The sequence below is a fragment of the Schistocerca piceifrons genome, chromosome 1 (assembly GCF_021461385.2).
Source record: "Schistocerca piceifrons isolate TAMUIC-IGC-003096 chromosome 1, iqSchPice1.1, whole genome shotgun sequence".
NCBI lineage: Eukaryota > Metazoa > Arthropoda > Insecta > Orthoptera > Acrididae > Schistocerca > Schistocerca piceifrons.
This window is the reverse complement of record NC_060138.1, coordinates 1002212212-1002236704: the sequence shown is the minus strand read 5'-3', so window position 1 is coordinate 1002236704 and position 24493 is coordinate 1002212212. Positions and strand designations below refer to the sequence as shown.

Sequence of the window (24493 nt, the reverse complement as noted above, 5' to 3'; positions counted from 1 at the left end):
AGCTGGAAAATTGGCTACTGAAATTAGATTGAAATACCTAAATAAAGATTTCACTTCATTTTTCCTGTGCATGTCTTTTAAAATAATCTACACCGAAAGCTTGGCAAACTACAGATTCTTCTTGTCTAACAGGTAGCTCAGTAATGCATCTTGATTTCTCATTAATAGCTGAAAGTTTCCTAGAGGGGATCTGTAGACTGTTATAATTACCAGAGAAGTTATCTGCAATAACAACTTGCTTCTAAGTTCTGATCTGCAAGAAAACTTTTTGACATGAAAGTTTTTTGAGAATCATATCATGTCATGATATAAAAAACTTTTGATTTAGTGCCCAACTTTTACATAATTTTCAACTTTTGTTTTTCCATGTTAACTCTAATCTGCAATCCCTGATTTTTAACCTCTCTGTCTCTGTGCTTACATGATGTTCAAAGAGGTACAGACCATCCATCTCTTAAGAATTTCACACATCTTCTAGGCATACAAGAAGCTCGTCTATCTTATTTTTCAACCCTGTAATGTTCTGGTGAAGCAAATTAATTTTGTCTTCCTGGAAACTGTTACATATATTTTGGTCCCGTTCTGTTTCAATTTCTTTCAAGACTGTCTGTCTATAAGCTAATTGTGATCTAAAAAATGTGCCCACATGACTCCGGTCATCACAGGGATTTTGTCTTGTGCACCTGTGTTGTCCTTACAATTCCTGCAACATGCTCAGCTCTGTCCTTCCCCCTCCTAGTCAGGTGCAGGCCATGACAAGTTCACACGATATTTGTCCTGAACCTACGCTGTTAATTTCAGTTCAAAACTTGTCATAATTGTGTTGACATATAATTCATATGCCCAGTAATATTTTTAACCTGCTTATTTTGTCTCTGTAAATAAGTAATGTTAGTATGTGTGGATGAAGAAAATTCAATCATGTCATGGCTTTCACTTCCTTGACCTGGAATTTTTGTTCAATAATTTGAAAAGATCCTGATTTTATTTAAAAATAATGTAGGAATGCTACCAATGTTGCTAAGCTAAAGAAATTACTAAAATATTAGTGGTTTCTTTTTTAAGACGGAGTCATCTGATGTACCCCCCTGAGATACTGTCCTGATAAGATCGTATATGTATTATTTTTAATATGTATTTAAATACAAAGTGGCTTGAGTTGCAAAGTGTTTCTGGGGAACACACAATATAGCTGATCAAATTGACGAGCTCCTGCAAAGAGCATGTAGGCCAAAAAGATTCATTGCAGTATATTGAGTACATTACTTTTAATGCATTTGCCATTTAATAATGCATGTGAACAATTTTTATAACTTACATTGCAGCCCTGGGACCCATATTGCACCAGCTGAATGTATTTGGCAAGCAGCTGGGTGTCTCAGAAGTCGTCATTGGAGGGATTAACGCAATCTTGCCCATCTTGTTCCTGCTTGCGAAACCTGTTTTTGGCTTTGTGGCAGACTACTTTAGAAGCCAGAGGAAGCTGGTTTTCATGCTGCTCATCTGCTCCATGAATGTGTCTCTTGTGTCACTGTACTTTGTACCTCAGCCCAAGGTGCCCTTCCTTGCTGAATATAGACTGAATGCTATTAACACCAGCTTGATTGATGAATGCACGAAGATGGTAAGTTCACAGATACATACTTAGTTTCTTTTTTTAAGCCTAGTTAGGCCATTATCTAACAGCAAAATAAACTCATTTTTGAATAGTAAGCTACTTTCTTTCTCTTTTGAAATGTAAAGACGGTAATGTAAAAGTGTTGTGACATTATAAAAAGGACTTCTACATTTTTTCAGTGGTTTAAGTGAATTTCAGTTTTTATAAAAGTTACTATAATAATATTTACACCTGATTTTGTGGAGCTAAGCAAGATTTTCTGAGGAGATTGTAATTCTGGCAGAGATGGAAAAGGACTTGGAAGAACATTTGAACAGAATGGATAATAATTGTAAGATGAACATCAACAAAATTAAAATAAGAGTAATTGAATGGAGTGTAATTAAATCCAGAAATGCCGAAGGAATTACAGAAGGAAATGAAACCCTAAAAGTGACTGAGTTTTGCTATTTGGGAACCAAAATAATTTATGATGGCTGAAGAAGAGCGTATATGAAATACAGATTACATTTTTAGCAAGAAAAATACTTCTGAAAAAGAGGTATTTGTTAATATTTAATATGAATTTAAGTGTGTGGAAGATATTCTGAAAATATTTGTTTACAGTGTACCCTTGTATAGAAGTGAAACGTTAACTATAAGCAGTTTTGACAAGAAGAGAACAGAAGCTCTTGAAATGTGGTGCTCCAGAAGAATGATGAAGATTAGATGTCTGGATTGATTAACAAATGCCGGCAGTACTGAATGGATTTGGGATTGGGGGGGGGGGGGGGGGGGGTGTTACAATTCGACCAAAAGAAGGGACTGGTTGAGCAGACATTCCCTGAGATATCAAGTGATTGTCGAAAGTTGAATGAGGGGTAAGAAGTCTAGAGTGAGACCTTCTGTAAGAAGGTTCAAATGGGTGTACACTGTGGTAGTTAAGCACATATGAAAAGGATTGTACAGGATATGTAGCCTGGAGAGCTGCATGAAATCAGTCTTCAGACTCACCACCACCACCACCACCACCACCACCACCACCACAACAACAACAACAACAACAACAACAACAACAAGTGGCGAATACTTATTCTGTACCTGTTGGCAGCATAAAAAACAACACATCTACTAAGCATACGGATAAATATGAGAGAACTAACATGCTTAACCTTGTGCACATATTCACACAGTTTGTTTATTCTTGGCTCCCTAGACATCAAACAGCGGAAGCTGGAGTACTTAATGTTCTTCTGTTCATTTCTAGTAAAATTCAATTAAAAGTAAATTGGAAACAATGAAGTAACACACATTTGGTAAGGACTGGTCAAAGAACTGATTGTCACCTTGTCTCTTCCTCCTGACACTGACCTGGGATTGTGTAAGGGAACAATCCCTTCAAGTAAGAATTTTCAAATGGAAGTTAGCTCATAACAGTACCAAGAAATATTTCTATAAAACTACAAGGAGACAGAAAAGGCTGTCCAGTATTTATACATAAGAGGCAAAATTCCAGTGCTGATGAAACTGACATATAAAAGTGTGATCTGTCAAAGTATCACTACCTTGCCTGTTCAGTAGTTGTTGGTTGCCTTTACTCCTAAATTACACTGCCTGGCAAAAAAAAAAAAAAAAAAAAAAAAAAAAAAAAAAGTGAATCATCCAGAAGACATGGTTGGATGTCACTGTAGCCTCGTACACATACACACCATCAGCAGGTGGGACAGGTAGCACGGCCACCAGTGTGTGTTGTTGTTCGTATTTAGTGTTGTTAATGGGCTTGTAGGATATACGAGGTGGTATCCAAAATTTTCAGGACTGGTGCTGCATCTGTTGAAAACCTTACCTTTGGACTAATGGTCACCATAACCTCCACATATGCACTGGTCCAACGCTTATGCCACTGGTCAAACATTTTCTGGAAGTCCTGCTCTTTGAGGGTGTTTATCATCGCCAGCGATACTTCTTGAATCCTCTCTAGAGTGTCGAACTGATGGCCTTTTAATTTGATTTTCAGTTTTGGGAACAGCACAAAGACACAAGGTGCCAAATCTGGGTGGGGTACAACCGCGATGTTATTTTTTGCCAAAAGTGTCATGGTGAGCAACATTTGTGACAGGGTGCGTTGTTTTGAGGCAGCAGCCAGTTCCCTTGATGCCAAAGTTCGGGCCGTCACTGCCACACGTTTTCATGGAGCCGTCGCAAAACATCACAGTAGTATGCAGAATTCACTATTTGGTTGGGACGAATTCTTTGTACACAAAGAAAACGATGACCATGCTCTTCTCTTTGCTCTTCACCTGTCTCACTTTTTTGGATCTTGGAGAGCCACTCAAACACACATGTGTGGCTCATGTTCTGTCCCCCAAACATTTGTCGAATCATTGCAAGGGCCTCCGTAGCACTTTTCCCAAAATTCACAAAGAATTTGATACACACATGCTGTTCTGTTCTGTTTGTGAATCCGTCGTAAAATCGCCGCATGCGAAAGAGAGTATTATGGAAATCACTGTGGACACGCAACACATCCTCCCAGCTGAATGCCACTCCACACACTGACTCATCAGATATGCAGCTCTCGCCACTTAATGGTGCAAATATCTACTACTCCTACTTTCCAGATGGCAGCACCAGTGCCAGAAATTTTGGATTCCACCTTGTAAAAGTGCTGTGACCAGCACCAGATGTTGAATGATTACTGTGAAGGGCACAGAGGTGCCACATACTTGTGTGAGATAGCATTATCAGCACGTGGCAGCTTGAAAGGGGCTTGTTTGTGGGTCTACATCTGGCTAGCTGATTGATTCATACAATATCTAGATCTGTGGGGTATTCAGATATGACAGTTGCCTGATGTTGGACCCCCATGGGAAGATGAGGACAGGCATACTCAATGTCTAGCTTCCAGTAGTCCACATCTGACCACCACAAGGGAGGGTTGCCTTATTGTGCACCAAGCACATTGTAACCTCTTCACATTAGTGCATTCCATCTGAGAACAAATAATGGGCTCCCAACAAGATTCTATGTCATCCTGCACCATATCAGAGACTAGCAGTATCCAGACTAGAGTGTTACCATCCCATGTGTAAGCTGACATTAACACCATGACACAAATGATTGCATTTGGAGTGGTGCCATTACTGGTAAGCATGGACTGCTGGTGAATGGCACTGCATTGTGTTCAGTGATCAGTCTCTGATATGCACTGCTGTAGATGACCATTTTTGGTGAGTGTGGCAATGTTCTGGGAATAAGTCCTAATGTTCTGGAGAGCCACTGCAGTGTTACTCCTGGTTTCATAATGTGAGGAGCCTTTGTGTATGACTTCACAGCCAAGAGAGAGACCCGGTTAAAAGTTAATGCCCACTTGTGATGCTGAATCTGGCCGGAAGATTCTCACATGCTGCCTCAATTTCTATATTGGTGGATTTGAGTTTCTTGTAAAGTGTGACAAATGCACCACCCCCATTTCACATCAATCTATCTTTTTGATATATATTTATATTATCCCAAAAATCTCATTGCTGCAATTTAAGATTTGAGCTCCACAGCTGTCTCTGGCTGCTTCAGACTCTGGGACTCCATTGTGAATGCTTTGGCAGTTGATCACTGGGCTTTTAATTGATTCATATGAGAAGGATTGGGAGGATTTATTTGGGTCTTTTATAGTTATCATGTCTGGGCTGGATAGAAAATCACCAAATCAAAAGAAAACGGCTCTTGTGTGCATTTCATAGAAGCTCGACCACCTTGGTGGCAGCCTACTGTATGCACTGTTCCTTTGACCCAATTAGATGGAGCCTACTGTTCTCAAGTCCAAAAGGTCATAGCTTAGCTTGTCATAGAACTTCCAAAATCCCTTGTTTGAGTCTTCTACTTGGCTCCGAACCATAGAGTCCTGTCAACTCTGAGGATAATATTGATGACTGTGAGCTTTGTTGAAATTTCATGAGCAAAGTTGTTCTTCTCAACTGTCTCTGACAGTCACTAGAATGAACAAAGTTTGACATCAGAGACAACAGGCATTGTTTGTTTCAATGTGTGCCACAATCTACAGTTGTTTGTACCTTGTTCCCTCAGCAACAGCCAGAACAGCCTCTTCAGCATATTGAATGAGGCCACCAGATACACAAATGGAGAGCGAAATTGATTCCCCCTGTTCCTTGCTGCCGTTTCCTTAAGGGGTATCATTATTCAAAACACTTGAACTGCCAATGATTGACATGTCTAACCTACTGCACTTGCTAGCCCATACATGAGACACAGCAGGCTTCACAAGGGGTAAAGTTTCTCTCACTGAGTCAGTTTGTTTCAAACTTATTGGTTTGGGGGGGTTGATGTACTCGTAGTAACCTGATTTCTCCCTCATGCCTAACTCTACTCCACATGGCCACTAGACCTCCACTGACATGCCACTCAGTCAGCTGGAATAATGTTGAAAGATTCTGTACTTCATGTAGAGGAGACAATATCCATGAGAGAGGAAAGTACCTTGGTACCTTTGGTGCATGACTGTCAGAAATTCACCCAACATATACATTCGAAGCAGCTTTCCATTGCTTGATAGCAATCAGAGATTTTCTGCTGCTCAGGAACAGCAACTAACTCATCCCATGCCTGAGTACAGCATTCATGGTTAGTGCAGTATTTATCTGAACACCAAACAAGTTACTTTAATGACTTGAATTTTCGTGTGTCTGCCCACTTCAGGTTTTTCACTATTTTTGTGTCACTCTCCCTTTGACCGAACAATGCTGTCACCATTCAGAATTCCCATATTTGTGTACAATGAGTATCACTATTAGTCTTATTTGGTACTCAATCCATACAATTTATAAATATTCTAGAATGGGTTACATGGAAGTTTTGTAACAATATTCTTTGTAGACTGATTGCATTTGCATTTTTTTTCCAACTAAAGTGTACTGCCTACTATAACTGAGCCCACATGGTCATTCTTTTTCATAACCATACAAATTGTTACTCACAGTTATTTGTATAGGCTGGCTGATTCCAATTGGGGCTCATTGGTGTTGTAGTCATAGGCTTGATGTTTTTGCATTTTGTGTAGTATGCAATTTTACATTCATGAACATTTAAAGCAGGTTGTCACTCTTTACACCACTTTCAAATCTTACCAAGATCTGACTGAATATTTGTGGAATAATTTAATGTGATAGACAAAAAATCTACTCACCAAGCAGTGGTAGAACACATGTATATAAGACAGTTGTAATTAGGCAAGCTTTCAGAGCCAGTTGGTCCAAAAGCTATGTGTGTGTTCTGCCTGCTTGGTGAGTAGATGTTTTATCTATCCAATTAATTATTTTGTCAATAATTGATTGAATATTTGTAGAGCTTTTTTCAGGCAGCACTTCATTACAGATAACTGTAAAAAGTCTGAGATTATTAATGTATGATATTGTCTGCCAGGTCATTAATAACAAGAGTACCAACACATGTTCCTGGGGCACATCTGAAGTTGCCTTCAACTGTCAATAATTCACCATCCAAGATGATATGCTGTAGCCTTCCTACCAGGAAATCCTTAGTCCATTCACAAATTTTGTCTTATACCCCATGTAATCAAACTTCTGTTAATAAGCATTGGTGTGCCACTGAATTAATTGATTTTTGGAAGTCAATAAATACTTGCACCTACACGACTACCTTTATCTGTGGCACCCAGTATGTCATGTGAGAAAAGTATGAAGTGTGTTTCACATGGTTAATGTTCCCATAATGCCTGCTGGGTGACATGGAGGAGGTCATTCTGTTCAAGGTAACATATTACATTTGAGATGAAAATGTTCTAAGATTCTGCAACAAGTGGACGTCAGTGATACTGAATAGTAATTTTGTGGGTCACTTCTGTATAAATTTTCTTGTAAACAAGAGCAACCTGTGCTTTTTTATAGGTACTGAGCACAGCTTTTTGGTCAAGGTATCTATTGTATGGGGCACATCCAAAAAGTAAGTTTCCCAATGTTGTTTGCTTTAAAGTACACATTTGGCTGAGGAAATTCTGGATGCGCAACAGATCTAAGGTGTGAAAATCAAATGCCAGCTGAACAAGTCTCCCCCTGCAGATTCGGGGGTTAGAATAGGCCTGCGGTATTCCTGCCTGTCGTAAGAGGTGACTAAAAGGAGTCTCAACTGTTTCGGCCTTTAATGTGATGGTCCCCATTGGGGTTTGACCTCCATTTTTCCAAATTCAACAGAAGTGCGAGCCTTTTGGGGAAGGACACCTTACGTGGTGCAACATCAGTCCTCTGTGCCCTAAGACCTTGGCACTCTTTATCGTCTTGGCGTCGTAACTGCACCCTCCATCCTTCATTTTGGGCATTCACACCTGATGGATTGTGTAAGTTACGCCCTTCATGCGTCACCATCTGCACCCACGATCACTATGGACTACCCATGACACCCAAAATCCAGCACGGTAGCCAGCCCGTTGTGGTGGGGTCGTCATGTACCCTCTAGGTTGTAGCCCCCTGACAACACAGGGATCGTACTGCCGATGCCTGAGCTGACACCTCCCCACGTAAGCCAAGGAGTAGATGCCCGTCTCTCTGGGGCATTGGGACTCCCGGCAACGGCCATCCTGCCAGGTGGCCTTTGCTGTGGCTGGGTGGCGCCCGTGGGGAGAGCCCCTGGTCGGAGTGGGTGGCATCGGGGCGGATGCCCCGCAATGAAGCGGGTGAAATCTCAATCTGGTGGTCGCCCGACCGCCAACGTCTCTAAGTGTGGTAAGGTGGAATTTAACGCTCTGACACATAACCCGAAATCGTTCCCTTCCCTAGCCACACCATGGGAGGAACGTAGGGCTGCAGACAGACAGGAGCTGTATTCGCCACGATACCTTGTATGCAGCAGAACTGATGGGGATTCGTTTTTGGGGACTAAGCCTCTTTTCTTTGTGCACAATCTCGAAGATAAGTTTGGGGAAGTGGCGTCTCTTTCCAAACTGAGGAGCGGGGCCATTCTGATACAAGCAGCTTCATCTGCACAGTCGCAGGCATTACTCGCCTGTGAGAAGCTCAGTGACATCCCCGTTACTGTCACTTCCCATAAGTCCTTAAATTTGGTCTAGGGGATTATTTTTCATAAAGATCTTCTGCTACAGTCTGATGATCAGCTACGTGAGAACTTGGCACGACGAGGTGCACACTTTGTCCGTCGTGTCTTTAGGGGGCCGAAGAATAATAGGGTCGCTACCAGTGCTTTCATCCTGGCCTTTGAGGGCAACTGCTTGCCTGAGAAAGTCAAGGTCTTGATCTACCGGTGCAATGTCAAGCCCTATGTCCCGCTGCCTATGCGATGCTTCCAGTGCTGGAAATTCGGACACATGTCCTCCAGGTGCACTGCCAGCCCCAAGTGTCGTGATTGTGGATGACCTCCGCATCCTAATGCTCCATGTGCTCCGCCTCCCACCTGCGTTAACTGTGGGGAGCATCATTCTCCCTGCTCACCAGACTGTGCAGCCTATCAACGAGAGCGGAAGATACAAGAAATTAAGACCTTGGACCGTTCGACTTACCAAGAGGCAAAGAAGAAGCTAGAACGACTCAACCCCACACCTATGTTGAGGAGTTATGCTACCGTCACACTGCTGCCACCAGCTCCTGCACAGACTCCCTTCTCCGTTGGCCCACAGAGAAATCAAGTAACGTCTGCCCCACCGCTGGGACAGGCCACTATCTCTTCCACTGCTCCCAAAACACCCAGTTTGGGAGCAGTGCGCCCCAAGCAACCGGGGACGTCAGTCCCCACCTCTCAGCCGGAGCGGCGACAGCCCTCTCCGGCTCCTCAGACGGGGAAGCGACAGCTCTCTCCGGCTGCTCAGCTGGAGACGCAACAGCCTCCTCTGGCCTCACTTGTTCGGAAGGGATCCCTTGGGGGAGTCCCTTCCAAGGACTTCCCCAGTGTCTCACAAGACACTAGCCAGTGGCTGAAGAAGCCACCAGCTGCTGGTCGAAGGGCTTCACGCACTTCCTCTGTTCCTGATAATGCATCATGAAAACCCTCCCAGCATGCCAACCCTCCTCCCAAAGACAAGAGAGAGAAGAGGAAGCTCTCCAAGAAGGATAAGGACCCAGTGGTTCCCGCACCAACACTTCCTGTCAGCTCAGCCTCTGAGGATGAGGTCGAGCTCTTTGCGTCCCCTGATGACCTGGATCTCGCCGTCTCCTCAGAAACGATGGCCGTAGCGACGTCCGTCACTCAGTCGGTGGCAGCATGTGACCCTGCGAAGTAATTTGCCTTTTCAGTGCCTGAATGCCCCTACAGGACACGCTTTGTACAATCCTCCAGTGGAACTGTGGCGGTTATTTTAGCCATCTACCTGAGCTACGTCAGCTTCTAAGCATGACACCTGCTTTATGCATTGCCCTCCAGGAAACCTGGTTCCCGGCAATGCGGACCCCTGTCCTCCGTGGATACAGGGGTTATTACTGCAACCGTAGCACATACAATAGTGTGTCAGGTGGAGCCTGTGTGTATGTCCTTACCTCTGTATATAGTGCTCCTGTGCACCTTCAAACATCATTGGAAGCTGTGGCTGTCCGCGTAAGGACTACCCAGGACATAACCGTCTGCAGTGTCTATCTCCCTCCAGGTGGTACAGTCTCCCTGACCGAATTGGGTGCACTTGTTGCCCAACTTCCCACACCTTTTCTTCTCCTTGGAGATTTTAACGCCCACAATCCCCTGTGGGGTGGTTCAAAGATTACTGGCCGAGGCAGAGATGTCGAGAATCTAATCTCCCAACTCAACCTCTGCATCTTAAACACTGGCGCTGCCACGCATTTCAGTGTGGCGCATGGCACGTTCTCGGCCATAGATCTGTCGTTGTGCAGCCCAGGGCTTGTACCATTGGTCCACTGGAGAGTCCATGACGACTTGTGTGGTAGTGACCATTTTCCCATCTTCCTTTCACTACCCCAGCGTCGATCCCATGAACGCCTGCCTAGATGGGCATTTAGCAAGGCAAACTGGGAAACGTTCTCCTCTGCTGCCACTTTTGAATCTCTCCCCCACGGTACCATCGATGTGGCGGTTGAGACACTGACTGCAGCGATTGTTTCCGCTGTGGAACGTACCCTTCCTCATTCGTTAGGGTGCCCCCGGTGAAAGTCAGTGCCTTGGTGGTCTCTGGAGGTCGCTGAAGCCATTAAAGAACGTCGGCAGGCTCTTCAGCGACATAAGTGGCACCCGTCTTTGGAGAACCTCATTTTCTTCAAACGTCTCTGTGCTCAGGCACGGCGGCTCATCAAGAGGCGGAAACAGGAGTGCTGGGAGAGGTACGTTTCCACCATTGGTTCCCGTACTTCACCCTCCCAGGTGTGGATGAAGATTCCAGCGCATCTTTGGATTGCAGCACTCTACAGGTGTCACAGGGCTTACCATCAATGGGGCGCTATCCACCGATGCCGATGCAATCGCCGAGCATTTCGCACAGCACTATGTTCGGGCCTCTGCGTCGGGGAATTACCCGCCCGCATTTCGCGCGCTAAAACGCCATGAGGAATGCAAACGGCTTTCTTTTGCTTCTCGCCACCCTGAGGCATATAACACCCCATTTAGTTTGTGGGAACTCCAAAGTGCCCTGGCACAGTGCCCTGATACAGCCTCTGGGCCAGATGGCATCCACAATCAGATGCTCAAACACCTGTCCCTGGACTGTCAGCGGTGTGTTCTTGCCATCTTCAATCGCATATGGGGCGATGGTGTCTTTCCGTCGCAGTGGCGAGAGAGTACCATCGTCCCAGTGCTGAAGCCTGGTAAGGACCCACTTAATGTGGATAGCTATCGGCCCATCAGCTTGACAAACACTCTGTGCAAGCTACTGGAACACATGGTGAGTCGATGGCTGTGTTGGCTGCTCGAGTCTCGGGGTCTTCTGGCTCCGTGCCAGAGCGGCTTCCGTCAGGGCCCTTCCACCGCCGATACTTTGGTCTTCCTTGAGTCTGCAATCCGCACTGCTTTTTCCAGGCGCCAACACCTCGTCTCATTCTTTTTCGATCTCTCCAGAGCATATGACACGACGTGGCGGCACCATATTCTCGCCACGTTGCATGGGTGGGGTCTCCGGGGCTTTCTCCCCATTTTTATTCAGAATTTTTTATCTGTTTGGACATTCCGCGTTTTAATTGGCACATCCCATAGTTCACTTCATATCCAGGAGAACGGCGTTCCACAGGGCTCTGTATTGAGCATGCCCCTTTTCCTTGTGGCCATTAATGGCCTTGCAGCAGCAGTAGGGTCGTCTGTCTCAGCCACGTTATATGCTGACGATTTCTGCATCTTTTTCAGCTCCTCCACCATTGGTGTTGCAGAACGTCGGTTGCAGGGAGCCATACGCAAGGCGCAGGTGTGGGTCCTAGCCCATGGCTTTCAATTTTCTCCTGCGAAGACTTGTGTTATGCACTTTTGTTGGCGTCGAACTGCCCATCCCCACCCTGAGCTCTATCTTCAGGATGCCATGCTCAGGGTTGTTGACACTTACCGTTTTCTGGGATTGCTGTTCGATGCCCGGCTTACTTGGCTTCCACATATTCGTCAGCTCAAGCGTCAGTGCTGGCAGCATCTGAATGCCCTCCACTGTCTGAGCAACACAACTTGGGGTGCAGATCTTCACACGCTGCTGCAGCTCTACGAAGCCCTTGTGCTGTCCCAACTGGATTATGGGAGTGTGGCATATGGCTCAGCATCACCCTCAGCGTTGCAACTGCTGGATCCCGTTCACCACTGTGGGGTTCGACAGGCGACAGGAGCATTCTGCACCAGTCCTGTTCATAGCCTCCTTGCTGAGGCTGGGGTTCCTCCACTTCATATTCGGCGTCAACAACTGTTAGCCAACTATGCTGCCCACATCCATTGTTCGCCCCGTCACCCTAACTATCGTCTCCTTTTCGAAAATGCGGCAGTCCATATCCCACACCGGCGGCCGCGATCAGGCCATACAATTGGGATCTGTGTTTGGTCGCTCCTTAATGAACTCGAGTGTTTGCCACTTCCATCTGCTTTCCAGGTCCGCCTACATACACCACCTTGGTGTATTCGTCGGCCGCAGCTTCAGCTGGAACTTTCCCGATGGCCAAAAGATTCAGTTCCTCCTGCAGTCTTGCGCTGCCAATTCCTTGCTCTCCTAAGCGCATACCATGCCTCGGAGGTTATCTATACCGATGGCTCGATGATTGATGGCCGTGTGGGGTACGCTTATGCTCATGTGGACTATGTCGACCAGCGCTCCTTGCCGGAAGGCTGCAGTGTTTACACCGCAGAACTGACAGCCATTTTTCGTGCTCTTGAGCATATTCGTACCAGCACTGGAGAGTCCTTCATCATTTGCAGTGACTCGCTCAGTAGTCTGCAGGCTCTTGACCAGTGCTACCCATGCCATCTCATTGTTGGTGCCATCCAGGGGTCCATTCACGCTCTTGAACAGCGTGGTCGTTCGGTGGCGTTCATATGGACCCCGGGACACGTTGGGATAGCGGGAAATGAACTCGCCGACAAGTTAGCCAAAGAAGCTACCCGCAAACTGCCGTTGGAGATCGGCCTCCCGGCAACTGATCTCCGAACGGTTTTGCACCGTCGGGTCTTTGGGATGTGGGGAGACGAATGGCGCACTCTTTCTGCACCCAACAAGCTGCGGCAGGTAAAGGCGACCATGACTGTGTGGGGTTCCTCCATGCGGGCCTCTCGCAGGGATTCTGTTGTTCTGTGTAGGCTCTGCATTGGTCACTCTTGGCTGACGCATGGTCATCTGCTGCGTCGAGAGGACACCCCTCATTGTCGCTGTGGTGCGAACATGACGGTGGCCCATATATTGTTGGAATGTCCTCTTTTAACTGCTCTCAGGCGTGATTTTAATCTCCTGGGTGATTTATCCTCTCTTTTAGGTGGCAATGTCTCTATGGCAGATCGGGTTTTAAGTTTTATTCGTGCAAGCGGCATTTATAGGTCAATTTAAATTTTTTTAACATCACCCTCTTTTGAGCTGTATCTTTTAATTAGTTTTGTGTTGTAATTTGACTCCACCCTAAACTTTTAGGCTGGAGGTTTTAATGTGTTGCAGAGTGGCTGGCTCATCCTATTATTGTCGTGATCAGCCAGCCACAGTCCTCTGCTGTGCAGTTTTAATTCCTTCTGCCTTTGTTCTCTATGTTGTTTTTGTTGCTGTGCTCTGTTTTCCGTGTTGTCTTACAATGGACCATGGGGCTTTTCTTCCCCCGGAATTTTTCTTTTAGTGCTTCGCCTGACTGGTGGATAGTTTCACTGAGCTCTGTGTTTTTATGAAACAAGGGACCGATGACCATTGTAGTTTGGTCCCTTTAATCTTTAACCCAACCAACCAACCTGGACAAGTCCCGCCTGGTGCCAGTACTTCAGCAGCAGTGCACCAAAATGGCATCTCTTATTCATTCTCCCACCACCTATGAGCTTTGGTCAGTGATAAGGTTCCTTAACACACAAAACATTGAGTCCATCAAGTTTCATCAGCGGCTCTGTTAGGTCTATGGGCAGAACATCATGAGCAAACAGATGGTGTGTTGTTGCTGTAGGTTTTTTTTCTGAAGGTTGTTAAAGTGTCCATCATGAAGAGTGCCATGGGCAACCACCCCTCATCAATGATCACCCGGTCGAGTTGGTGCAGCAGCATGTCCTGGAGAAACATAGCTTCATGATTACTGAACTCAGCAGCCATTTTCAACAGCAGTTGTGATCCTTGTTGGCTGAAACTGTCACTAAGCCCCTGCTGTTCAGAAACCGTGTGCCAGGTGGCTGCAAAAAAACCTGACCCCAAGCACAATAGAAAAAGCTTTGGAGCAGCACTGATATTTCTGCACGAGTATCATGATGATAGTGATGAGTTCCTCGAGGGGATCATCATGGACCATGAGACATGAATTTCTCACTTTACCCAGAAACCAAGCAGCAGTCAATACATTGGAGTCGCAATATATCTTTAGTTAAGATGAAATTTAAACAGACTGTGTAAGTGCAGAAAGTGATATGCATGGTGTTCTGGGACAGGAAGACATTCTGCTCATTGACATCCTGCCCAGAGGTGAAACAATGAACGCTGACCATTACTACGAAACAATGTGGAAACTGTGATTTGCCATTCAGAACAAGAGGTGTGGAATGCTTACTGGAGGCGTTGTGCTGCTCCATGAAAATGCTTGTTCTGATACAGGTCAGTGCACAGCACCTGTTTTACAGAAGTTTGCCTGGGAGCTGTTTGATCATCCAGCACACAATCTTGATATTGCTCCCAGCGATTTCCATCTTTTCTCGCACATAAAGAAATTTCCATTCTCTGGCCAGTGTTTTGACAATGATACAGAGCTGCAGATGACTGTCACACGGACTGGTTCCACTTACAGCCTGCAGACTTCCATGACACAGGAATACAAAAGTTGATCCCACGATATGACAAGTGTCTCAATTCTTTTGGTTACTGTCAAAAAACAGCTCAAACATTGATGTACCTGTTGCCAATAAAGCTTTTCATGTAATATGTTGTCTTTGTTTTTAAAAAATAGGGAAACTTATTTTCTGGATCCGCCTTGTATATTATGGTTGGAAGAAGGGCTAACTTGACTGAAAGTTCTGTATAGAGTCTGAGAGCGATTACACTGGACGCTTGGGCCCTGCTCAATTTCAGCAGTTTTTCACCACTACTGGCATTAGTATCTATACCACTAATTTTTTCATTTGTGTGACAATTACACTCAGGCAGTACTCTTGGAGCCTCCTTTGTAAAGCAACATCAGGAAACAGAGTTCAGCGTTTCTACTTTTACTTTGCTACCTTTTTTCTCAGTTTTTGTGTTGTCTGTGAGTGTCCAATTGCCAACTTTGGTGCTACTGATTAATTATAGTTTTTTAGAAATTTCTAAAAATCTTACCCTTGTATCTGCTTGCTGTGACAGACTCACCATAACATCTTTCTGTGCTTCACTGAGTGTACTGTTATTTGTTAGTTAGCGAGATGGTATTTCTTTTTCTTTGTTTATGAGCTTTAACTATTAGTATACTGAAAAAAAAAGGTGAATCATTGGCCTGTTGTTTTAGAAATCAGTGGAAAATTGTCCCTTGTGACTAAATAGTACAAGATAGCATGAAATTAATTGGAGTTCTTTCAATAGGTTAGACATTGCAGGATGACCAAATGATCTGCATTCTTTCAAAATTCAAGCAGCCAACCTTGAACATGACAAGAGCTGACCGTAATGGTCTTCGCGAGCTTTATAACAATCCTCTTATCATAGTTCTGCCAGCAGATAATGGAAATGAGGCTTTTATTATGGAACAAGCTAATTATGACGTGAAGATCCAGTTGATGCTGGAGGAGGAAACATTCATAAACTACCAAGAACCCAACATCCTGAATAATGAGGAAGATGTCAGGGCTTCTCAAGAAGATAATGTTATTTAAAACCTCCTCCCTCAGGCACCTCGATGAGTTACTTTGTATGGCCTACCAAAACTTCATAAGAAGAGCACACACATATGTCCCATCATGAATGCCATTGGGTCACCAGCTTACAGGCCCACAAAACATCTTGTCAGCCTCCATACTTTGCTCATTGGTCATTGTGGGCACCACATCAAGAATATGGCTGACACCATCATCTTGGAGGAGGAGATATGATGGTATGCTTTGATTTGGTGTTATTATTTATGCACATTCCCATAAAAGATTTTATAGATCTACTCTCCCAATTATTTGACAACACTGTTATGGATTTATTTACTGTGAGAAATCACTCTGGACATGGCTCCTGCAAAGCCTAGTTGTTTTTATCATTTATATGGTCTCATGAACATAAAAAGCTGGAAGAATTCATGGACCACATCAGCAGCATTTATGATAACATCAAGTTCATGATAGAGGTGGAGACAAATGGCGCCTTGACTTGTTTTTGACACACTCATCTACTGTAAAGAAAATGGGTGTCTTAGAAACATTGTTTGCTGGAAACCAACCCACATGGACCATTATCTGCATGCTACCTGCTATCATCACCCTTTGCAGAAAGGTTCTGCTCTCAAGACCTGGTTGCATCATGCAGAAGCCACTTCAGATGCTTACAACCTTCTGAAGGAATTGAGCCACTTATGAAAAGTATTCGAGGGAAAACTGCTACAACAACTGCCAGATTTTGCAAGTCATCTTGCTGAAGAAATGTTCATCGTAAGCCCCCAAAGGAGGACACAAAGCAGCTTCCATTTTTGTCATTCTGTGGCTGAATAACATGAAAGGTTAGTTGACTTCAAAAGAGGCACAAAATTGGTTGGTCCTCAGTGCCCTAGCAAAAATTTGTCAACTAATGATGGCTGTGAAAGATGATGTAGGTCTCAGAAAGCCAGGAACGTATAAAATATCATGTGGGTGTGGACAATTTTATGTCAGACTGACTGTTTGTACCACTGAACAGTGCTGTGTAGGCCATGAGAGATGTTTTTGACTGCAGTATCCTGAGAAATCAGCAGTAGCAGAACATGCTCTTGAAAACAGGTACCATATTGTATACACAGACATCTGGGTCAACATTATAAAAGAAGCAATCGAGATAAAAATTTCTGACAGTACCCTCAATAAAGACAGTGGCCTGTAGCTAAGCACAGCTTGGAATCCAGCTAAAAAAACGTTGAAGAGGATGTGACAAGCATGCAACAAAAACATTATCATATATGGCACTGGAGTGAGCACCACTGATGTCACTGGAGGCAGTGTGGCTGTATGAGGACAGCAGCAGTAATCATTTGACACCACTTGAAAATGGCCAAGGAGCACTCAGCCAAAAGCTCATGGATTTTAAACCACTTGACATAGCAGGAAGCTTCAGAAAATTTTATCTAAATATTAAAATTTTGTGCCATAAATTCAGTCCATGGTCACCATGACCTAGGAGTAGCGTCTTTCAGAAGTAGTTAAAATGTCATGTGACCCAGGCCTGTTTCCATTGCTTAAATTCTGAATAAAAATCATCAGTAATGGTAACCAAAGACTTACTGTATAAGGAGACACTCACTGGCAACAGCTTTGCCGAAGAGGATGGAATATGAACTCGGGTTGGGGGCACAGTGTTGCCCATGAGTGGGAAACTGCTCCTAAAAGGCAAAAGACTGAGCAAAGATAAATAACATAAGGATGAAGAAGGCAATGGAAATCATTGCTTTAAATGCATGTGGTTTATATCCACAAGAAATGTGTGCTGTAACTGAAAAATTGTCATGATGGTTTCTCCACTGGCAAAGTAATCTGGATTAGTCCCCAATTTGGACCTCTTGGAGGGGATGGTGAAGGCAGCAGTGACCATAAGATGATGATTGATAACCAGCAGAAATGTAATATTCAGTGAGATGATGCCTCCAATGTCAGAAGTCTGAATGTAGTTGGGAACTATAAAATCTGAAAAGAGAAATGCAATAGCTCAGTCTAGATACAGTGTGGGTCAGTAAAGTGAAATGCAAAGAAATTAAGAATTTCTAGTCATATGAATATAGGATAATATCAGCAGTAGTAGAAAATGGTAGATTGGGTATTGCATTGTACGTCTTGTGACTGTGACCCATCCACCACTCGTATAGCTGTTTATTTCAAGTGGCTGCCTTCCTCACTAGCTTACTATATGGGCCCTGGGAATCACAGGTAAACAATCTGCCGTACACATAAACATGTGGGACTGTTTCCCTCAGAATCTCTAGCAGTTGTCACGTTTGCTGGTGACATGAACCTTGCAACAGATGGTGCTGCCAGTGCTGGCACTACGTTGCTACTGCCAATCACAAGCCTCCTGGCATTGCTCCTTGTATCTATTCACAACCCAGTTACAAAGGTCACTTTGTGGCTGATCTAAAGCAGTCCACATCAAGAGTCACTCTGTGGCCAAGATCTGGCTGTCTGTGATTCCTCAATAAGGAGTTCTCTTCACTGAGTGCAGCAGTCCACATTGGGAGCCACTCCGTGAGCAAGTGCCAACCATCTACAGACCCTCAATATGGAGACCCATTGCTGAGCACACCAGTTGCTCCAGGATCGGTGCTGATTACATCTCATGGTCCCTCCAGTCAGAGTCCATGCTGGCTGTCTGTCAATTGCTGGCCACTCACCTGGTGCCTTCACTGCATCACTTTGCAGGACATCACTTCTGACAATGAAACCAAGCTATTACCTCATGGGACACCACTTACTATGAACTTCGCCCAAAACCAAAGACTGAGGAGCACACCGCAGAATGTGTGTCAAAGTGTTGGGCCATCTCAGAGTGCTACCTTTGTGTTGCTTCATGGGATGTCACTTCTGTCATTATCTCAAAGCTCTCTGTTCTGTGGGACATCATTCTACCACCGACTGTGGCCAACTATAACTATTACCATACATATCAGTGTGCATATAAATGGGGATCTAGTGTTTAAGTCAGGAATTAGAAAGTACTGTACAAGACTTTGTATCAGCTAAGGCAGAAGGCATAGATAACATCCCTGAATATTCAAATTGGTTTGTAGGATCTACAAGTCTGGAGACGAACCATCAGACTGTTGGAAAAATTTCATCCACATAATCTTGAAGTTAATAAGTGCAGGCAGACATGAGAACTACCTCATATTCAGTTTAATAACTTATGTGTTGAAGTTGCTGACAAGAATAATATGCATCTGTTAGATGATAATTAGTTTGGCTTTAAGAAAGGTAATGACACCAGATAAGTTGTGCTGAATAATGGAAGCAAGTCTTCAGAAAAATCAAGGCACTTTCATACAATTTGTTGACCTGGAAAAAGTGGTGGACATTGTAAAATGATGCCAGATATTTGAAATTCTCAGGAAAATAAGTGTAAGCTATAGGGAAAGACGAGGTAATACCACATGCACAAGCACCAAGAAGGATGTAGTCTTTCACCCCTATGGTTCAATCTACGCATTGAAGAAGCAATGATGAAAACTCAGAGTGAAAGGATATGAATGATAAGATTTGCTGATGACATTGATACCCTCAGTGAAACTGAAGGAGAATTACAGGACATGTTGAATGGAATGAACAAAAAAATTAGTACAGAATATGGATTGAGAGTAAACCAAAGAAAGAGTATAGTAATGGGGAGTATCAGAAATGAGATTAGCTACAAACTTGGCATCAAAATTGGGGACCATCAAATTGAGGAATTCTGCTGCCTTGAAAGCAAAATAAAACATGACAGATGAAGCAAGGAGAACATAAAAGCAGGTTAGCACAGCCAATGACAGCATTGCTGGCCAAAATAAGTTTACTAGCATCAAACACTTGACTTCACTGGAGGAAGAAATTTCTGAGAATATACTTTTGTAGCATTGTGTGGAAGTGAATTGTGAACTGTGCGAAAACCAGAAAAGAATCAAAGCATTTGTTGACAAGCAGGAGGGAGAGGATAATATGAAAATTTCTGTTTTATTTGAGAAATATGTAGAGAGTATAAAAATGCAGGGGAAGACACTGACCTGAATTTATCTTACAAACCACACAGAAGATTGATAATCCAAAAAAATTAAGTAAGTTTGTTACCTAATAACCAAATGTCCAGATACAATAGACTTTCATTTGCCTTAGTGTCAAATGCTACTTCCCGTTACATGATACACCTTAAGATCAGTACATCCATCCATATCCTTAAAGAAAAACCAAATTCCCTGCCTTCTTAACTCACAGTTAACCTTTTTTATCAATGTGTGATTGACTGTTGTTAATTTTGTGATACAACGGTAAATGAAACTTTCTTTTCAGAGTGTACATAATGAGACAAAATGTGGTGATACACAAATTGTGCTGTGTGACTGGACTTGTGATGATTCTTTTAATGGAACTGGTCTTCCTGCTGTTCTGTATACAGACAGTATAACATCTTCTCATGGAAGCCTTCATTTGTGTCTGACTGGAAAAAATGCAACATTTTATCCATTTCTCATGGACCCGAGAACAAGCTGTGATTTTAGATGTGCTATGGATAAGAACAGCAGCAATGACTGTCTGTATGGTACAGCAGCATTCTGGATATTTGTGGTTCTCATGTCCTTGGGAACAATTGGTTTCAATGTTTCAAATAGTGTAAGTGATGCCATCTGCTTTGATGTTCTAGGTAAGATATTTTCTTGTATATCAAATCTTCCATTTTAGGTTTACAGTCCAGTAGATATGTAACAGTGAAATACTATGGAATAATCAGTTTTTTAATGATTTATTTATTTACTTGTCCATGTAAATCTCTTTTACAGTACATATATTGTACTAAGGATATTGGACAGAAAACCTTTTTAGCTACCTTTTTTTTCAAATGTCAAAACATACATTATTTGAATTTTTATAACAAATTGGATCTACACAGTTAATAATTACAATTTTTTAAAAAAAAAAACTGTATATTTATAACTTATTTCTACAATTAAAGATACAAATTACATTTTTTTCTTGCATAAGATACTGTGAGATTGAATAGTAGCAGTTTTTCAGAAGGTAGGCTGTCACAGACTTTTTTTAAAGCTAATGCAGTTCAGGGAGAGATTTTATATGTCTTGGTAATCTGTTGTAAAATTTTGTTCCTGCATGATATACACCTTTTTGGCATAATGTGGTGTAAATGATAATTAATTGAAATCCTCAGCTGTCGACAGGTGTTGTTGACATACCTCGATGGGGACAGCTGAAAATATGTGCCCCGACCGGGACTTGAAACCGGGATCTCCTGCTTACATGGCAGATGCTCTACCCATCTGAACCACCGAGGAGACACAGATAAATAGCTTCCCGTGTGACCCACATTCCCAGCTGTCCACAATCTACATACGTAATGTCCCTAACAGATACTTTGCCCATCCACTCATTATTCACACCCACTTAGTGTGTCCTCAGTGGCTCAGATGGATAGAGCGTCTGCCATGTGAGCCGGAGATCCCGGGTTCGAGTCCCGGTCGGGGCACACATTTTCAGCTGTCCCCATCAAGGTATGTCAACAACACCTGGCGGCAGCTGAGGGTTTCAATTAATTATCATTTATTCTAGAGAAGCTGCACAGTCATCAATTGTATCTGTTCTTTTGAGAACAGTTACTATCTTCATATGTAGTTAAGTGGCTACCCGGCCATTAACCTTTGTCTGTGCGAATCGTCACCTTAGTGGGCATGAGTAATGAGTGGGTGGGCAAAGTATGTATTAGGAACATTATGTATGTAAATTGTGGACAGTTGGGAATGTGGGTCTCATGGGAAGCTTGCAAGGGGTAAGTTCCTGCATTCGAGCCATTCACCTGTGTCCTTGGTGGCTCAGATGGATAGAGCGTCTGTCATGTAAGGATGAGATTCCGGGTCCCAGTCAGGGCACACATTTTCTGCTGTGATTATTTTTCTATTTTCTTTATTATTGTTCAATGTTTGACTTTTAATTCCCACCATCATGTTTGCACTTCAATTCGTCTAATCCCATATGCCATAGAGATTAAGTATCAGATTCATAATTAGGAGTTTGTTGCAGCTGGCTGCATTATGTTACAATAATGTTCCCAGAAAAATGTGTATTGTTATTTTACAGGTAATTTCCATGCTTTCCCTATCAAAACTGATGATATGTTTACTTATTTATTTGTTTTTCACAAATGTAAAATGAGGGCACATGTGTGTGCACCCCCCCTCCCCCCACACACACACAAACACACAAAGTTTTAAAAATTCTCGTAGAGCAGAAGAGAAGAACTGAGAAAGGAGACAAACAAATATGTTGTAAAGTAACTCATTCAGTGATTCATTCGTTCATTCAAATTCTGTAGATCCCATCACAAAGGAGAGCCCAAAGGGATGTGGTATAAATCAAAATAACATACAACAAATGAAGTGAAACTTCCTGGCAGATTAAAACTGTGTGCCGGACCGAGACTCGAACTCGAGACCTTTACCTTTTGCGGGCAAGTGCTCTACCAATTGAGCTACTCAAGACGACTCACACCCCATCCTCACAGCTTTACTTCTGCCAGTACCTTGTCTCCTACCTTTCAAACTTCACAGAAGTTTGCAAGGTGCCAGATCTAGTGTATGTGTTTTGAAATGACCATCACTAGACTAAGTAGTTTCTGTGCATATTTCCTCAGTTTTTTTCACAAGGAAGGGTCCTAGTGATTATTTTGATGTTATTAATGATATTCTCCATAGGTAAAGTTTTGGAGATGATAGCAAAATAACTTCCTTATGATGGACAGATTGTTCTTTTGAGGTTTGTTGTCATTAATGAGGTTTGCCACTGTTTTTGACATGTCAGGAATTGGCTCATTGATTTGCTTTTTGCATATATCAAACCATTTTTTTTTCTTTCACTCAGTGCAGCAGTTGAACTCATTCCACGTGCTCCTGTGAGTGATGTTGCCAATCTCACCCCAGTCTTCTCAGTACATGCTGCCACTTTGTTGACAGAAAATGTCCAAAAGTTGCTTATCTGTTCTTGCAATTCTCTCTTTGTTTCATGAAATCAATCATGAAGAAAACATATCCCATTCCATTGCAGATGCCTGGGTGAGGATGAGTAGACACTTACATTGCAGGAACTTCGATGTTGCCTCCTTCATCCCCGCACTGTGACAGAAAGTTGATGGAGGACAGTAAACAGGCTTTCTTCTTCCACTGTTGGTCAAGGTGTTAGTCAATCTTGAAATTTTGTCCCAAAAGAGGCATAATACAAAATTTTGAAACTTTTTTGGACCCTTATTGACATTTGTTTGAAGATTTATGTGATGTTTCACCACGATGAGAGGTTGGCACTGTCAAAGCTTCACTCTCTGCTGGTGGTGGGGGAGGAAGTCAAGACTACAGCAGAGGATTATATGTACCTGTCATGTTGATGTCTGACAGCTTTTCTCTGGTCATTACTGGTGTAGTTCTCCACTTACTACCATCAACAATCATTTGCTGCAGCATGGGGATCCAGGATTCCTTCACCTTGATTTATTTTATTTATTTTTGTGTTCCATAGCTCCTTGATGCGAGTGTATTGCTAGGATGTAGAACATGTCGGATAATTACAGTAATAACTGTACCTAAGTGGTCATGAGGCTTACAAACTGAATCATATATAAACAGATACATGAGGTTCAAGTGTTTAAACAACAAAACAGATTATAGTTGTAATAATATATCTAAAAACAAAGATGATGAGACTTACCAAACAAAAGCGCTGGCAGGTCAATAGACACACAAACATACACACAAAATTCTAGCTTTCGCAACCAATGGTTGCTTTGTCAGGAAAGAGGGAAGGAGAGGGAAAGACGAAAGGATGTGGGTTTTAAGGGGGAGGGTAAGGAGTCATTCCAAGCCCGGGAGCGGAAAGCTAAAGAAAAGAAAGCTAACATCAATGCAGTTTGGCAAACTTTATAGCACATTGCAATGCAGAAACTCAAAACATAGGTGTAAATAAAAAGAAACAGACATGTGATCATGTTTCAAGAGTAGTTGCTTGAGAGGGAGTTAATGTGGGAGGGAAGGGAAGAGGAGGGGAGTGGTACGGAGGGACAGCATGGAGAAGATTAATGAAGATGCAGTGGACGTAAAGCAAGGAAACTAGAGAGAGTAATGAAAAGAAGATAGTGTAAGACTGCTCATCCTTTGGCTCAGTTTAGATTCTTACCACTGTCCCATGTCCAGTTTTTGTATCCCTCTCCTGTTTGGTTTTAGGAAACCAAACAAAAACCACATTTGGTGACACTGCCTCTGGCTGGCTGGCTGCGTGACTTTGGACACACAATGACTGATGGGCTAACTTCAGTTCCAATTAACTTGGAGCCAGCACAACATTTTTTTTCCTTAACTGTTATATCTCTGTGCAACCTACCCATAAAAGCTTTGCAGACTACTTCTGACCCCC

General features: G+C 43.2%; 1 protein-coding gene across 2 annotated transcripts in view; it reads left to right on the top strand.

Moving 5' to 3' along the window:
* The window catches only part of LOC124794460 (major facilitator superfamily domain-containing protein 6), a 218786-nt gene that overhangs the window by 140719 nt on the left and 53574 nt on the right, over window positions 1-24493 (top strand). For both annotated transcript variants that reach the window (XM_047258100.1, XM_047258109.1), the window contains exons 3-4: window positions 1326-1624; window positions 20378-20729. In XM_047258100.1, coding sequence (XP_047114056.1) covers window positions 1326-1624; window positions 20378-20729 — 651 coding nt within the window. The remainder of the gene's footprint in view (window positions 1-1325; window positions 1625-20377; window positions 20730-24493) is intronic.